This window comes from Symsagittifera roscoffensis, chromosome 4 (genome assembly GCF_963678635.1).
Source record: "Symsagittifera roscoffensis chromosome 4, txSymRosc1.1, whole genome shotgun sequence".
Classification (NCBI taxonomy): Eukaryota; Metazoa; Xenacoelomorpha; order Acoela; family Convolutidae; genus Symsagittifera; species Symsagittifera roscoffensis.
In genome coordinates this window covers 60457696-60475138 of record NC_087065.1, presented here as the reverse complement: position 1 = coordinate 60475138, position 17443 = coordinate 60457696, and the positions used below count along the sequence as shown (strand labels likewise).

Here is a 17443-nt window from a genome sequence, read left to right as displayed (position 1 = left end):
TATATTCTTAATAATCTTCTTAAGTCGGACGGGAAAATAATAATTGAAAATCTCTAGTATTCTCTTTTTGTCCATAGGGTTCTTTTTCTTTTTTCCTAACGTGCAAACTCTTAAAAGTAAAACGATTGTTCATATTTTCTGATTGATAAGAAAGTTGACATGCGAACTAATTACGCCATGAAAAACATATTTTATCCTCACTTTCAACCTTGTTAAACCAATCATTACACCATAAAATTGATGCTCTTGCAAGATGGGGGAAGTAAAAAAAACCAGTTCAATGTTGGTTTTAAGGTGGCCTAAAATGACTTGAGCATTACAATTTGATTCAGAAATTTATATGATTCACAAACTTGCGAGTCGTTTTGCATACCCTGACAGAACAGAAGCAGTTCTATAAATTTTTTTTTGTTTTTTTTTACAGTTTTAAGTAATAAGTCTCCATAAGCCATTCATAAATATACTGTAAATGACTCTCAATTGCGAAAAACGATAAGATATGAGACCGAAGACTACGGAACTTATAATAAATATGTTTTTATCTTCATTCCATGTCATTCCTCATTGCCTTGATGAATTATTTGTTCTTCGTTAAAATAAATGGTACCGCGGCAACTCGCTTGAAAAACAACTTGCAAAAAATACAACTCGCAAAATCCTTACAAACAGACTGGTAAAAATACACGACTTTTATAAAATTTCGAAAAAAACTGATTTATTTTTCAATCTAAATCCAAAACACAAATCAGTGAAACATCAAAGCTTTTCTGGCGTCGAAATGACTTTGATATAAAGAAGTTTCACAGATCAAAGTTAAAAGAAAGACCTTCCAGCTGCTAAATTTGATTATTGTTTTGATACTCTTATAAGCCTTTCTGATAATTTTTTTGCAATTGTTCATATTTAAAAAATCTGCAGCGCTTTACTCCTGATTTGAAACAAAGCATGCCATTTTTGGGTAATTTTTGCTCCTTTTTGGCTGAAAGAATTTCAATACAGTGCGACAAACATAGCCCATTACTAAGTGAAAAGCTTTAACTTATGCTTTGACCGAATTGTTGAGTTTTTTTGATTTGCAATGATCGCATTGTTGATTTGTTTTCATAAAACTGGTTCGAAATCTAGATCTTTTCGTAGAGTTTCACCTGTATAATCCTCCACCCATGTTTTTTTCTGCGAAATAATCAAGTTATGACCGGAGCTCCTCATTCTTAGTTGATGTGGCATACAGGACCTCTAGTGTCGTTTTCAAACTGCTTGCAGCAATGAGAACCAGCTCATTAAAAGATTTCAATTTTTTTCTTAAGTCTTTGTCTTGTCTGTATTTAACAGCCAGTCCTTATTCTTTTCTTTTTTTACCAATTATCCTGCGCAAAAGGAAAATTAACACTTTCTGTTGGCTCTAATAGTGAGTTAAATAGCCAAGTTGTGTAAGGCTCAAAAAAAATTTAATTTTCTATGCAATTTTAACTGCCACGCTTTTCCCCCTTGCGTAAACCAAATTGCAAAACATGCAAAAACTTAAAACACATGTAGAAAATTTACTTTTCAAGTTCTTGTTCATGAGCAACACTAAAAAAATATTCAATATTTTTTCACAAATAAATCACAAATGTGAATACTTGTGATTTGCAAGGTCTCTTTGAGCATCTCCAATTTGTTAACCCATTTTTCTTTAAATCGAACTTCATTAAACTTTTCATCTTCAAAGATCAAGGTGAACTGCATCATTAATCAAATGAGTAAAAACATTTTTAGAAATTAAAGTGATGATATATCAATTCATGCAATCAAGGTTTTGGACTCAAATTTTGGTGTTAAACGAGCAAAGAGACTCATATTTTTCCCCAATAGTTGTTTTGAAATAGGTCTAAAATTAACGCATACTAAGTTTTGTATTACGAGTCATAGTTTAGTGGTAATTAAGGAATTATCTAACAAATTTATTGCGAGTGATCCCGCTTTGCGAGTTGTCGAAATTGTTTTTCGGGATTTGTCTTTTCTTGCGAGTTGTCGTGTCACTGAATTAAATCTTTCTTCTTTTCTGGCAGCTTATTATCTGGCATGCTGGACCTTACCTGGCACCAGTATTAAACTAACTTTTGATTCTCTGAATCGACAAAGTTTTAAAGGGTCCACGGTTTGTCCTGCTCTAAATTTACTGTCGCATACGATCTACCCCAAATGAACTGAATTTAACTTAATTTGAACTTAATTTTTTGAAAAGCATCAATTTGAAATACCGGCGTTGACAAACTATACGTTGCCCTAATATTGCTAGAAAATATGGTGATTGATTTGCGTTTATAAAGAAAGATCAACGTTTTTGAAAAAAATTACTAGTGCAGTTTTTTCCAAAGACTAGGGAGCCCTAATACTGAGATATGCGAAGACCATTTTATACCCCATGATAAGCCTTCTCTGCGAATCAGTTTAAGTTCGCTTGGCAGCTATTTTACTGATTAATTTCACAAAAACATGCGCAAAAACATGCGTGAAACTGCTTGTGATTCAGAACAACCCGGAGCGAGGTGTGTGGGCTCGTGCACAGTGTGACCACTTCATGGACAATGTCATGTTCGCCAACTGCAAAGACGCCCTTCCTCAATTCGACCAGTTCAAGAGTGACTGTGTGAAAGACAGCTGTGACTGCGACAGGTGATGATTCACATCTAAAGACAACCACTTGAATTAAAATCAAGTTGCCGTTTCATTTAAAGTTTTCAATAAATTTTCCTCGATTGAATAAAGTTTCCATGAATTTAAATTATTCCATTTAAGTTTGGAGTTGCTTATTTCTAATTGGAAGCGACAGAAAATAGAAGCAATCATAAATGCCGTATGTTTTGATTATGAAAAATAATTATAGGCCGTTTGATGATTTTTCTGAATTGAATTTTAAATGGTGAACTTACTAAATGAGAACTAAATTGTGTCGTGAGCTAGCATGTTCGTGTTTGCAGGGGCGGCGACTGTGAATGTCAGTGTAAGGTGTTCGAGGCATTTGTGGCTGCCTGTCAAGAAGTGACGGGACAGAGGTACTCGTGGAGGGGCATGGAAACGTGTCGTGAGTTTTTGAACTTTACCACATATTGTCATTGAGTCTGAAAATTTTTTTTTATTAACTTTGATCAGAGAAAACCTGAAAAAGTATCAAACTTTAAGCGCTCAGAAACTTAGTTTTAATGCCGATGGAGTATGATGCGTCCCCTCGAGAAAAACTTATTCCACCGGTATAATTTATCATGTTTTGAATTGCAATCAGAGTCGGGTCTAGGATTTTCTGGCGGGGCGGATTTTCAAAAAAAATTCAAAAATTTACTTACCTTTTTTTCAAATTGAGGCTGAATTTATTTCTTGTAATTTACTTGTAGATCATATTGTGTTTAATATAAAATGCCAAAAACTCTCATAAGCTGATGGGCTTGCAAAGAGCTACTTCGAAAAAAAAGAAGTTAAGTTATAAGCCCCTGTTGAAAAACCAAATGATGAGTAAAAAACGCCCATTATTTTTCTATTTGAAAAATGTGTGTGTTTGTATCCATCCAGCTGTTATGTGTGATGAGAACGAGGACTACAAAGTGTGTGGGCCAGTGTTCAAGCCCACCTGTCAGAACAGAGACGCCTCCTCCATCATCTCCCCACAAGACGAAGGATGCATCGAGGGGTGCTTCTGCAAGGCAGGATACATCATGGACGAAGGTAGAAGAGACCTTCTCTTTTCTCACAATGAGCTGTACAGGCCTATAATTAGTAGCAAAAAGTTGGAACAGACAAACACATTAAAAAAAAGCAATCTGTCAATTTTGAGCAACTTTTTATACAAACTTGAGCTTTCAGGTGGCCTTGTGTCATATTTTTAGTCGAAAAAATTAGTTTTTCGCATGCAAAATTTTTCGAAAATAGGTCATTTGCTCTTTTTAATTAATTCTGCCTGTTCCAACTTTTTGCAATGCTCTATATTCTTGAGACAAGAGGATTAGATGCGCGAAAAGTTTCAGCCTCATTAATCATTGATCATTAAAGTTTGTCCAGAAGACTGACTGATTGTTCATAATCTTTATTTCAGGATATCGAATCCTGAATCATGAGTGGCTTTTATTTCATTTTTTTTGTCTATTTCCATTATTAAATGAGCAACGGCATAATGTTGCATCTGTTGGCTGCGAGATCTTTAGAGCAATAAACTTTTAAAGCTAAGCACATGCTTCAACGGATAGGATATACTTATTCGTTTAAAAAGATAACAATTTTACCCTGGCTGAAATAGTTGAACGGATATACGTGTTTGACTGATATACGTGTTTGAGTTGAAAAATGTCCGTTTTCGACTTCTTCGGTCAAACAATATCCGCTTCCGACACTGTTTGACCTATGATTTGACCATTGTGCCCATGATTTGATCCTGTTTTTCTCTTCTTCTGTTTTGTCTCATGATTAGAAATTGGACAAATCATGATTCGAGCATTTCAGCCCTAGAAGTGCTCGAACTTTAAAGCGAGTTTTCCTTCTTATGGCTGCTTAATTTTATCTTTTGCTTTTGTTGTTTGCAGCCACTGGCGAGTGCACCACTCCTGATGACTGTTCCTGTGACGTCATGGACTATGACCAAGTGAGCCCATACATTGCTAACGGCGAGGGGTTCGACTACTTCTGCAACTACTGGTAAGAATAAATAACCCAAACAAAACGCCTGATGCTCAGCTGACTGACTTTAGCAGCTTCTTTTTAAAACTCAGTTTTCCATCCCCGACGGAATTTCTCTGAGCTCATTTCCGTCTCTGAGCTGGAATTGAAACTCAGCTTTCGACCGTAGAATTTCGATCGAACAACTGCAAGCCTTCCCGAGGGTAAAAGTCATCAATCTATAAATCGACAACTTTGACTCGAGTCTCTCATTTTTTTCAGCAAATGCATGTCTGGTTCTGTGACTTGTCTGCCAATCCCTGGATGTGTGATTGAGTGCAAACAGGACGAGTTCTCCTGTAGACCAGGACACAGTGAGTGTCTCCACAACGCCACCATCTGTGACGGGAAGTGTGACGACCTCGTGGACTGTTGCGACGAAACAGACTGCGGTGTGTTCACGTGTGAAGATGGAACCACCTGTGATAACAGCACTGTATGTTATTCCGAGGGCGAGAAGTGCGATGGGGTGGCTGATTGCACCGACTTATCCGATGAGCTCGGTTGTAGTAAGTGTTTTATTTACTCAGCAAACATCTTTGATCTGGCCGACAAATTTTTTCCTTTCTTGAGAGGACAGGAAAGCATCAGCCTAAACTTCAGCAATGGATTTAACTCTTAGACTAGAATCCTATTTTGTGTAAGTTTGTTGGCGCTCTGTCAATGGCGCTCTTAGTCGAAACAGTTTAAAGAATCAAAAACCGTTTGTTCCGTCCATTAATTCGAAAGAAGACCAAAAATCTTTCGAATTATCCCTTATTTTTTATTCCATGCATATTCGAGGAGTGTCAAAATTCATACCATGCATGTTCCTTTTCATGTACCATGGCTGCTCTAAGAATATCTTATACGAACAATATCAGAAACCATTCGTTCCGTCCCTTTTATACCATGTATAAAACTTGACTCTGTTTCAGTCTGTTCGTGCGACGATGCCTCCGACTTCCAGTGTGAGAGTGTGTCCTCCCAAGTGTTCAGCTGTGTCTGTCTGGACAGTGGCAAACAGTGCGATAGAGTATGCGACTGCGACTATTGCGACGACGAGTTAGCTGCACTTCTTCCCATCGTTATATTCGTTTTTTTTCGGTTTCGATTTAGTTTTTCAAGTTTCGTTTCCACGGGCCATAGTTTCGGGGGTCTCATAATTTTCAACTGTAAGTAATACTCTCTGTCCATAGCAAACTTTCTTTTTAATTTTTTTCTACAGAAGAATATATATCTCGCTGTTTCAAATCGTCACGGTTACACGACTAGAACAATCACATTGTCGTAAATTGGTTGCGACGAAGCTTTATTTTTTTTTTAAATAATAGCTGGATACATTTCCGACATTTCAGGAAAGACTGCATGTACTGCAAAGAGACAACCTACCACTGTAACAGTACCGGCTTCTGCTACCCTGACGAAAACAGGTGCGACGGGATACCCCAATGCTCGGACGGATCGGACGAGTGGAACTGCGAGAGTACGACGACAGAGACCCCGACCACCACCAAGACTCCCTTCCAGTGCTCTGAGGAAATGTCGGACATCACGGACTCCATGAGGTATTCGGAAGTCAAGTGCGTCAAGGACTCCTTCCTTGTCCTTGATATAACTGAGGTGAGTTTGACCTCAGTTCGTTTAAATTGAGAATGAAATTGTTTCTTAGATAGTGTTTTTTTCTAAATGCAGGGAACTTTCGTGGAACAAGTGAAAGTATCAGTTGGCTTTCTGATGGACGTTAACTTTGTGGATGTCTATCTACTGAAAGAGGCAGACCAGATATCCCCAGATGAACTGGCTGATCCACTCTTTGCTGTTGACACCAGTGCCATCGCAAGCTCCAAGGTTTATATCCCACATATACGCAGATTTTTGTATTTACAAGAAAAGAAAAAGCAAAGAAGAGAAAATCGCTTGACCTCTAACTTCAGGTCTAGACTCAAAAACCGGCCTTGAGTCGCAAAAAAAGAGCTTCGCTCAACAAAATAACACAGTCTGGAATGTGAGGAGATAATACAAATGGCTTATACTCGACAGAACTGTTAAGGCCTACTGATAGCTCCTCTGCGATTCGCAGGAACAAAAAAAATCAATGATTGTGCCTCAGTTATTGCAGAATGATTAGATAAAACTGTGAGAAATGGTTGTAGTGGCAAATTTGCTTTGTTTTTTTTCTAATATTTGATTTTTTTTTAAATCAAACGACAGAATTTTTCTCCATTCTCGGTATCTCGTTTGCATAGGTCGCTCAAGGATCTTTCCCGCCAACTACATCGGATGAGGCCTCCACTACCAAGGAAGTGTTGGTTCAAGTGCAAGATGATTTCCGATCGCCCATCTACTCACAAGTGCTGCTCAAGTTCGACAAGTCGTGCGACGAGGAGACAGGCGAAGAAATCAAATCTGAGCTGCTCGGATGCTACCGTAAGTCGTTGATTCGTGATTGCTAAAAAATAACAGAGAGTACTAAATTTTGAATTCGATTATGTGATGGACATTGAACATTTTTCTGCATCAATAGTATGTTCCTGTGCAAATAGCTTTTTTGCACGCCAAATATGGTACAACAAACAAATAATCATCGAGCTGGGTCGAGTGATATATAGCATTTCAAAGCCATTTGAGTCGTGATTCGAACTATATCAAAAATGTTCAAAAAGTTTTCCCAGTATTAAGACAACTGGTTTGGAATTTTTAAGCTTTAGTCTAAGTTTTCTTTTAGCGCCATTTTCAAAATTTTTTGAAAAAATCGCAGTTTTCTGTAACAAAATTGTAGCGCAATTTTTCGAAACTTTTTTGGATTCTCTTTTTTCTGTTAATTTATATTAAGTTAAAAGGTTGTGTAATACTCCTATTTCACTTTTACTACTGAATGTGTCCCAGCTTAAGGCTTTTCTTCAGATCTTTTTATCAAACCACGAACAAAAAACAGCAAACTGTTTTTTTTAATATTTAAAATAATGTCTGGTCAGCAACCGGCTGTTCGGATGTTTTTCTGCGTAAAATTTTCTACACTTCGTTTTTGCCGTCAGTTCACTGCAAGGTCACGTGATTTCAGCTGAATTGTTCTGCGGGGAGATGTCCAGTCCCCACTCTGAGGAAGTGGATGCACCATGCACTGACTCCACAAACCCCCTCAGGGCAGTCTCAGAGTACCCGGTGGTAAGTTCAACTAAAACGAATCTATTTACATATCGTTTCCATTTTCACGCTATGTCAGGAAGATTTAAAAATATCAATCTTGCAATATACCATGACTGCAAAATACATGAAAAATTAGTAAAAGACTCTTTTATCGCATGTTTTTTTGTTTGTTTTGAAATTGCGAAACTAGAAAATTTTATATATGTTAATTTTATCATAATTTAGTTAATAGTGAATTGACAGCAGTTGATTACAATTGATCCACAATGAGGCTTTTGGAGTCATCAAGGTAGTATTTCTGAACTGTCGAAGACTTCTTACTCCTTTGTTAAATTTCAGCCAATCGAAATTGAGCAGATCGATGTTGTCATTCCCTCCATTGACTCGACCCAACCCATGGAAGGCGCAAAGGTCACAGCCCTCTTCAAGAACTCAGAGGGCGAGCTCTTCTTTGTGCCGCAGGATCTGTCAGCCGACAATGTATACAGCGGAATTTTGGAAAACGTAGGTGGCCGTTTTTTTCGAAATCAATAAAATTTTGTATTGCTTTTTTTTTAGCTCGTAGCATCGCTAAAATAGCACTGTTGCGAAAAATTGCACAAAATAATGAAGCATAAATGGACAAATGGAATCTGCTTCAATCAGTATTTTGGGGTCTAGTGCTTTCAATTCCTAACTAACAACAAAAGTTTTTGCTTCAAGTTTTTGCTTTTTGAACGCTGCAATTCACCATTATTTTGGTTAGATTTTAGACAAGAACAAATACTTTTTCTCTTTTTTGTCAGCCGATCCGTTGATTTTTAGACCGACATTGAGACTCTAGAGACTGCTGGTGCGATGGTGAAGGAACTCAGATCATCGGCCACTTCGGACGATCTCTACATCTCCATTGGGAAGAGGGGTCTCACTCTGTTCCAAGACACTGTCCAAGTGATCCTCTTCTTCGACAAGCAGTGCTCATCCAACCCTACTGCCCAACTCAACATCACCGGATGCTTCAGTCAGTATTTCCGCTTTCTCATTTGGTATTGAAGAAAAATGATTGAAATCAAATGAGTTGCTACAAATCAGGACTGAAATCCATTTTTTGTGAAAAAATCATAAAAACACAAAATACTGGTCTGGTTTTTTTGCAATAATCTAAGTGCTATTTTAACATTTCTGTTAAATTGTTTCAAATTTGCAGAAAATTGAAAATATATTGTCAATCTAAAAAACCAAACCCTAATCTTTTAAAATAAATCAATAGACAATTTTTTGTTCCTCGCTCAGAAGTTAAAAATGAAACTAATTTCTTTTATTTAAAACAGATGAAACTACAACTGCGTCTGTGACTTCGACCACTGAAATTGTGACTACCACTGCTTCCGAGGCACAGGAGACGACCACTACAATCAAAGTGTGCGAAGAGGGAATGGAAGAAGCCGAGGTTCCCGAGGATGAGTCAGTCGTGGACTGTGGCAAATTGATGGACGAAGAGGACGACGCTTTCAATGTGGACGCCGAGAACTTCAAAGACATTGAGATTGTGATCAACTTGCCTGAGGTACTTTTTCTGAATTAATAGGTTTTAGAAAGTTTGATTTGAAATTTTTTCTCAGCAAATTGATAGTAATACAAAGTCTTTATTTGCGACAAATTTTTCTTTCACGGACATTTTTTTTGAAAGTTTCTGAATACCTATTTCTGTTTTTTTATAAAAACATTTATTTGGACAAGAAGTTAGATTGAAAAATTGATCAACTATGTTTACTTGGGAAGCAGTTATCAAGTCTATATTCAGCTTATCTTTCGGATTATTACATGTATAAATATATATTTTTTAAATTTCCGATCTTTTTCTAAAATTTCAGAACAAAACAACATCCGAAAAATATAAAACCAAAAAGAAGAAAATTGAAAAAAAAACATCATTTAAATGCATATATATTTGCATGAAGTTATGCTGCAGGGTTCGGCCGTTGACGAAGTGAGTGTGGTGACATTGACTCCTCTCGTGGATGGCAGTCCAGTGGAGTTCCGAGTGTTGCTGGTGGAGAATGAGACCTTCTGGTACTACATTGGAAACGACGTGTCCGAATTGGGACTGGACGACCCTGGATTCGAGGAGAACGAGGAACAGTTTGAAACAGACAGGAAGGACCAGAGGAGCACGGCTACTGTAAGTTACGGGGAAGAATAGCAATTTGTAGAGTAAAATCCAAACCAGCAGCACATACCTCGATTAAAGGTGGTCGACTAATTAATGTATCAATATTGTTTAGTAGATCTTTTTTCTTTCTTAAACGTCAAATGTTTGAGGCATTTTTATAAAGCTCCCAAGATTTTTTGTTGCTCATAAATAGAAAGAAACTATAATACTATCAAAAAACTTCTTCACGTCGAGCGGTTAATTTTTCTCTTAGGTGTTCACTCTGAGCTCTGGCTTCATCCTTGCGAGCGAAGAAGAATCAAAAGAAGCCACAAAGGTCATCGTTGAAGTGTCTGGCTTGACATTCGTGACCCCAGCAGTGACCGGATCTGTCACCGAAAACGTCACTGAAGTCTGCACCAAGCTGCCAGACACTCAGTTGTTTGATGTCAAAGTTCACGCATGCGCATCGCAGGTCACTAATTGTTTTCAACATGACGGAACATTTATTTCTATTGAAGTGTTACAGAAAGCAGAGAAGACTGCCTTTTGTCTTTAAGCAATTGAGCTTAAGCTAGATATTTTGTTAAAATATATTTTTGTGCTCATTTTAGTTTGACTTAAAATCGAATTTTTCAATTCTTGGCTTCCAAAGAAATTCAAGTTTCGCTCATCAATCGAAGTTGTATGTTCTTAATTGAAAGGATCTACCGAAGCTACACGCACAATTCGGAAAATTTCATCTTTAAGTTAAACTTTTTTGGTATTATTTTCATTCGAGGTTACCTCACCTTTTCGATGAAATTTTTTAGCCTTCAACCACTGTAAGCGAAGAAGTTTCCACCACAGAATCTGAAGAAGAGACTACTACAGGAGTCGAGACAAGTACTGAAAGTTAGTCGCAACAATGCTACTTTTTTACTCCTGCTTCCGAATTTGATTTTAAATATGCAAAAAACTGCTTCACGTTCAGATTAATTTTGATTAGGAAAATTAGGAAAAATTTTTGTTGTTCCGACTTTCGAAGAAAAAAATGAAGGAAAATTTGTGCTCGGATGGTTTTATTTCTCCAGACAAGCTTCGAATTTTTACTAGGCTTTTTAAGAAGATTTTTTTATCATCCAAAAAGTATAGTTGTTCTCAAATTGAACTCAAATTTTAAGAGTTGTTTCACGTGTAATCATTTTTCGTAAAATTATGGAGGTTTAGAGATAGTCATTTTTACCAATTTGAGATAATTAACGCACGATATATTTCGTGCTTATAACGCGTAAACGGAGATTTAATCTATCTGAAAAATCCTTCCAATTTGAACTGAGGCATTTTATTTGGTCTAATAAATGCTTAGCTATATAAGAAATATATCACTTCGTACTTTAGGGTAGGGGAAGATAATTTTCAAAAAAATCTCAAAATGAAATTTGATTTATAAAAAAACTCATCCGTTTTTAAGACAAATGCTTCTACATAATCTTTAAATTACAGTTGGAACAATCAGAGTTTTGCACTGACACGAGCAGTCTTTTTGTTCCGACATTCGAGAAAGTGACGGAGTATTTGTGCTACGGGTGTTTTTTTTTCTCGAGATATTTTTGACTTTTTGACCAGCAGTTTTTGACGGAATTTTATCTATTTCATCTCTAACGAATTGTTTTCTTGAGCTCAAATTTAAAAAGATATTTTACCTGTGATCGTTTTTAGAAAAGTGATGGTGGTTTGAAGGTTGCCAATTGGGGATAATTAACGCGCGACATAATTTATGTTTATAAAACGTAAAGCGAGATTGAATCTGTCTTTAAAAAGGTTCCGAATTGAATTGAGGCATGCATTCACATCATATAAAGTAATTATGGACGGTATGTGGGGAGTACGCTACGGTTGATTTTCAAAATATCGGCTTCAGCGAAGTTTAGTTTTGCCTCTGCGTTTATTTTTTTTAACTATCAATTACAAAAAGCTAACAAGGATAGGCGGTTGCTGTGCTGGAATTTTACAAATTTTTTCTATCAATTAAAAGGTTTTTTGTTTTGAATTCACTTTTAGGAAGATTGTACGCCTGTGTTTTTTTTGTAAATTTATTGGGTTTAAAGATTGCCAATTTCGCCAATTAAGCGCGATGTAGTTCGTGCTAACTACGCGTAAAGATAGGGTTAATCCATCTTAAAAATCGCAACAAATGTAGTTGAGGCATTTTATTTGGCTCAATTATTGCTTTCCTATACACGATATATCACTTTCGATATGATTATTTTCAAAAAAAACTCTTAAAAAAAACAATTTTGAAATTTCTGTTTTTTTTTTTAAATTTTATGCGTTTTGGAAGTAAACAGTTCTTCCAAGGCTTGAAAAATCAGTCGTAATGTTTAGATTTTGCACTGCTATGAGTAGTTTTGTTTTTCAGATAATCGAAGAAAGTGAGGGGCTATTTGAGCAGGGGGTGTTTTTTCTCCAGACAAATTTCGACTTTTTAACCAGCAATTTTTTCATATCATTCGGAAATTTTGCTCAAATTTAAAACATTATATTTTTGCCTGTGATCTTTTATAACGCTATGGGGGTTTGATGATTGCCAGTTTGGCAAATTTGAGATAATTAACTGGCGATATATCTCCGGCTGTTAACGCGTAAGCCAAGATTTATTTCGCTATAGAAATTATTCCAAAGTGAATTGAGGCATGCTATTTGTTCTATTCAAAATTTTTCTACTTGCGAAATATATCGTTTTGTACTTTACATATTTTATGGGAAAGTGGTTTTCGAAAAATAAATGAAAACAAAAATCAACTTTTTCTAATTTTTTTTTAAAATTTTTTCATACATTATTTAATAGATGTTTTCAAAAACTATTTTAAAGACATTGGAAGTCAGTCGAAACAATCAAGACTTCGCCTTGATACAAGCAGTCTTGGTGTTTTTAGCGGTTTATATTTTTACGTCCGAGATCAGAAGTGGTTATCAGATCGGTGCATAGACTTTTTTATTCAAACTCATAATTGTCTTCTGAAAATTTGATTGAGACTGAATTTTGCAGACTGATTTTTTTGGCTTGAAAAAAATAATTATCTCCCGATTATTTGTCTTCTTATTTTTGTAGGCTTAGGCACTACAGTATGAGTTTTCCTGATTATTTAAGCACTTTTCACTTATGCGTCAAAACCCGTTTGATGTATTCTTGTAATGCTGCAGTTTTCTTATTTGCAAGAAATTTCACCAGTTTTCTTGAATTTTTTCCCCGATATGCAAGATTAGGACGATTTTTTGTTCGTCTTTTCTTTTGAATTTTTTGCATTGTTGTTTTCTCCGCTCACGCCAGTGTTATTTCAATTAATTTAGCTTTTAGACCTCTTTTATTTTCAGCAACGACCACTCCGTTCGTCTGTGAGCACGGCGAGGAGAGGAGCGTGCCAGTGGACGAAGAGAAAACCGAGTTCTTCCAGAAGAAGCTGTCAGACACGAGGTTCCAAGTGACGAAGAAAGCGAGCAGTTCTCCCGACGATACTGACAAAGAGTATAAAATCGAGTCCCCCGAATCGAAGGGTGTGGTGGCTATATACCTGGACGGAGAGGTCAGTACGCCACAAAGATTCATAATATTGAAACTTAAAAGTATCTGTCGTTAAATGTACGGTATTAGATATAAATGATCCAGAGCATCAAAGTTTTGTACTGGATTATTATCTGTTTGATTCCAGTGCTGAAGATTTTCTGATTTTCTTGTTGGCCGCGACTTAAAAATTTTGTGATGAGTATTCAATTGGATTTAAACCAGCAATTTTAAGACCAAAACCAGCAAAATTTTCATCAATGTTAATGTTCACTTCGAGGAATTGGCCGTAATTTGAATCGACTATGAATTTCTGCGATTTTTTTACAAATTGAAAACTTTTAATCAATGTTATGATCCCACGGGAGTGCTGAAACGCCCTTTGTAAATTTAGCCCTGTTAACCAAGCAAGGGTGTGGCAACCAGGTACTATATTTGTTTTCCTGTAAACAATTTGGTTCACAAGATTTCGGTCCTCAATAGGTTACGCGTATTTCAACTTTCTTTCTAATAAATTCAAGATCAATCAGCTATCTAGCGCATCTGGCGTAGAATGCTTGAGACTACAAAGGCTTTTCTTTCGATCCGTCCGTCTGTTAGCTCATTTGGTTTTGTTCCCGATGCGCGGACTCTTTTTAAAGATTCAACTTACTAAAACACATAAAGTAATTGAGTTACAAATTTTTGACGGTAACTAATTTTTTTGTTTTATTTAAAAAACTTTCAAATAAAACTGTGTTTTTCAATTTGTTTTTTTTTTAGAAATTAAATTGATAAATGAGCACGGAATTATTATAAATGTCGGCTCGTTAACGCTACTTAAGTTTATTTCGATGCAAATTTAACGTTTGATTGTCTTATTTGGAATTTCATAAGAAAACGATTTTTATTCCAGACAATTTGATACAATGATATGAAAATATTGGTAGATCTAGCTTTTCTCGACAGTATCACATTTCCACAAGCTTTTTGTTACGGCTTTCTGCTTTATGGCTGTCGACTTACACTGTGTCGGTTTAGTTTCCGAATTGGGTATATCACCTTGCACTCACTACATATAAACTACTCGTGGACATTATGTGGGCAGTGACGTCGTTTTGGCTTCCTTTTTAGCTTAATGGCTGTCGGCTTTAATTTTGTCGTTTTTCCTATTTCATGTTTTGTTTCCTACAAGTTTCAGTTTTTAATTTTTAAATTGATAAATCTTCGGCTCACAATTTTTGAAAGCTCAAAATCAATCCCACAAAAATTTTTTTTTTAAAAACTTTAAAAAAATGTTTGATGGTAAACTTTCTTTTATTCTCTTCTAAAACTTTTGTTTTTTTGTTTTGTTTTCTTATAGGTTTTTCCTCATTTTAGGTCATATTTTCTAGTTTTGTAGCGCCATTTTGATGTAACTCTTAAGTATCGCAAGCGATGACTAAGCTTGTTGTATCGCAGTATTTTTCGTTGTGCTGCGCAAATTTCCTTGAAGTTGCAAATGCAAGTGTTATTCATTGTATTTTCACGGAGACATAAGAGTTTAAACATTTTTTTGAAAAACTAGTTGTTTTTCCGCAACTTGTGTCTGCCTTATAATTCTTGGCTCTGTTTCCTCTTTTTAAGTTTGTTCCGTTGCGTTGCCACATCAGTAGTTTTTCTTGTGCAGTAACCAAACTCATTTTTTTTGCAAATGCTAGTGAGTCTCATTGTAACTTCAAGAGGGGCTTAGGACTTCAAAATTTTTTTTTAATTTTTTTGTGCAATTGTTGGCTTTATTTTCTCTTCGTGAATTTTTTTTCGTAATCCAATGATCAAATGTTTGGCTTATTTGCCTAAAACAAAATTTTATCGAGACACGCAAATTCAATTTTTCGTAGACCATCTATGTGTAAATTTTTTTTTCTTAATTTTTTTAAAATATTTCTCACGTTTGTCTTGTATTGCAAGTGGTGCGAAGTTCCGCTTAGCCTCTGTGTACGAAAATGTTTTTTTTTCTATATAGTGTTCTTTCTTGTGCGTGATGTGACGAAAGAACCTGACGAAAACCTAAATTTTAAAACCTAAAAAAATAAAAAGTTCTGAAGTTTTTTTTCAACTTTTTTTGCAGAAAGTGCTTTGTCTTTTGAAGTATTTTATTCCAAAAATGTCGCTTAATTTTTTTTTACTGGAGTCAAATTAAATTTCTATGGCTTAATTTTTTATAATCAGCCTGATCGCTTGCTTTACTTGGTCGAAAATGAACTAAAAACTTCAAACCGGTACTTTTCGTCGATGGGACAAATTTTTTGATTAAAGCTTTCGATTGAATAACGTAATGAGCTTGCTCGCTCATCTCATTTGCTCAAAATTAGACTAGATATCGAAAGCTTCAAACGCGTATTTAGAAAATGTTTTTACTATTTTTTAAATTGTTCAAATCGTGACTAAAAGGGCTTAAAAATGACGTATCATTCAACCTTTTACCATGATTTTTTGTGGCACCTGATTTTGTGCGGCAAAAACAAACACCTGAAAACAAAATTCGTCCGTATTTTCAATGGTCGAAACAATTACGAGAGTAGCTTTCTTGATTATTGAATATTCTTGCCAATCAAAATAAACTTTAAAAACTGAAGTTAAATGCCCATGGTACAATTTTAAGACTTTTTCTGCTGTCAAAAGTAGATAAGGCAGCAGAAGTGGATTTAAGAGGGAGCGGACGCCCCTCCCTTCTCAGGGATTCGACCCAAAAGGTCCTCTCCTTTAGTAATTTTTAAGAAATCCATTTTTGGCCGATCGACATTAAAATTTTTCTAAAGGCGCCTTAGGCGCCAATATATACTATTTCTGAGGGGGAGCACGCAATTTTTTGTCAAAGTTTTCCAAAAGGTGCCCAAAAACGGAAAAATCAATTTGGTCGACCTGAAAAAAAAGTCGTCAAAATTTTTTTAAAATTTTTTGAAAATCCAACCCCCCCTCGCGAAAATCCTAGATCTACCCCTGTAAGGCAGTGCTTGTTTTGTGAATGAATCAAAAGCAAGTAGAGGTCTTAATAATTTTTAAACAATCCAGAGTGCAATAATTTCTGAATAAGCGAGAAAGCTTAGTTTTCCTATAACTTCACAAAAGGGATATTTTTTCCAGGTGGATATCACCAGCATTGAGTTGACGAACGATAACGAATTGAGTCTGCGACTGGTGTTCGAAGACGAAGAGGGAAATAGGTTTGAGCTGAGTGCAAGCGAGCCACGAGAAGTCATCCCGGTTGGCCCCAATGACGACAAACTACCCACTGTGAGTTTAAATTTCACTAAGTTGAGACCATGTAATGTATGAGGGCTCATAAGAAAATGCAAATACGCTGTTTATCGCAAAGAGTTGAGCGACAGCTAGTATGCCGATACCTTACTTTTTAAACTATTTGAACTACTTTTAACTATTTGAAACTACTTTCAAGTAGTAATTGAATTCATGGAATGGTGTCTTCTTCTCAACCAAATTTAGCTGATGTAAAAATATTATGTACCACATTTTTTATTAACACTCAGGACTAGCACTTAAATTTGCTCCAGTTGTCTTGAATATTTGCAGATTTTTTCATTTGGTATGTTTCTGTCTGATACTTGATAACTTGTTTGCTTAGAACTACTTCGAGACTTCGGAGATGGAACCCGATCTCAGTTTCTCAGATGCACCCACTTCAACAGTTCCTGGACAGGAAGACTCCCTGAAATTTGACTTCCTAGTCGTAGACAAGAACATCGACACTATATTTGTTCTCTTTGAGGACAAGACGGGATCGAACAAGACTCTGGAACTGTCCCAACTGGCTATTGAAGGATGTTTCCATCCCAAGTTGAAGGAGTGCGACTCCTCGGAACTGCCAATGTTACTGGAACCAGAAACCATCTCGGTGGTCCAGGCCAGTGCGTAACATTTGAATCATTGAGGTCTAATAGCTTATAACTGGGGACTCGATTAAGAACTGAAGT

General features: G+C 36.1%; 1 protein-coding gene across 1 annotated transcript in view; it reads left to right on the top strand.

Annotated features, from left to right (window-relative positions):
- LOC134844967 (mucin-3B-like) overlaps positions 1-17443 on the top strand; it is a 121807-nt gene that overhangs the window by 35707 nt on the left and 68657 nt on the right. The window contains exons 22-40 of the mRNA XM_063861795.1: positions 2516-2658; positions 2964-3067; positions 3550-3702; positions 4554-4665; positions 4909-5195; positions 5604-5730; positions 6024-6288; positions 6361-6516; positions 6915-7095; positions 7730-7833; positions 8155-8319; positions 8620-8815; positions 9126-9361; positions 9767-9976; positions 10221-10421; positions 10759-10840; positions 13304-13512; positions 16596-16745; positions 17095-17377. Coding sequence (XP_063717865.1) covers positions 2516-2658; positions 2964-3067; positions 3550-3702; positions 4554-4665; positions 4909-5195; positions 5604-5730; positions 6024-6288; positions 6361-6516; positions 6915-7095; positions 7730-7833; positions 8155-8319; positions 8620-8815; positions 9126-9361; positions 9767-9976; positions 10221-10421; positions 10759-10840; positions 13304-13512; positions 16596-16745; positions 17095-17377 — 3364 coding nt within the window. The remainder of the gene's footprint in view (positions 1-2515; positions 2659-2963; positions 3068-3549; positions 3703-4553; positions 4666-4908; positions 5196-5603; positions 5731-6023; positions 6289-6360; positions 6517-6914; positions 7096-7729; positions 7834-8154; positions 8320-8619; positions 8816-9125; positions 9362-9766; positions 9977-10220; positions 10422-10758; positions 10841-13303; positions 13513-16595; positions 16746-17094; positions 17378-17443) is intronic.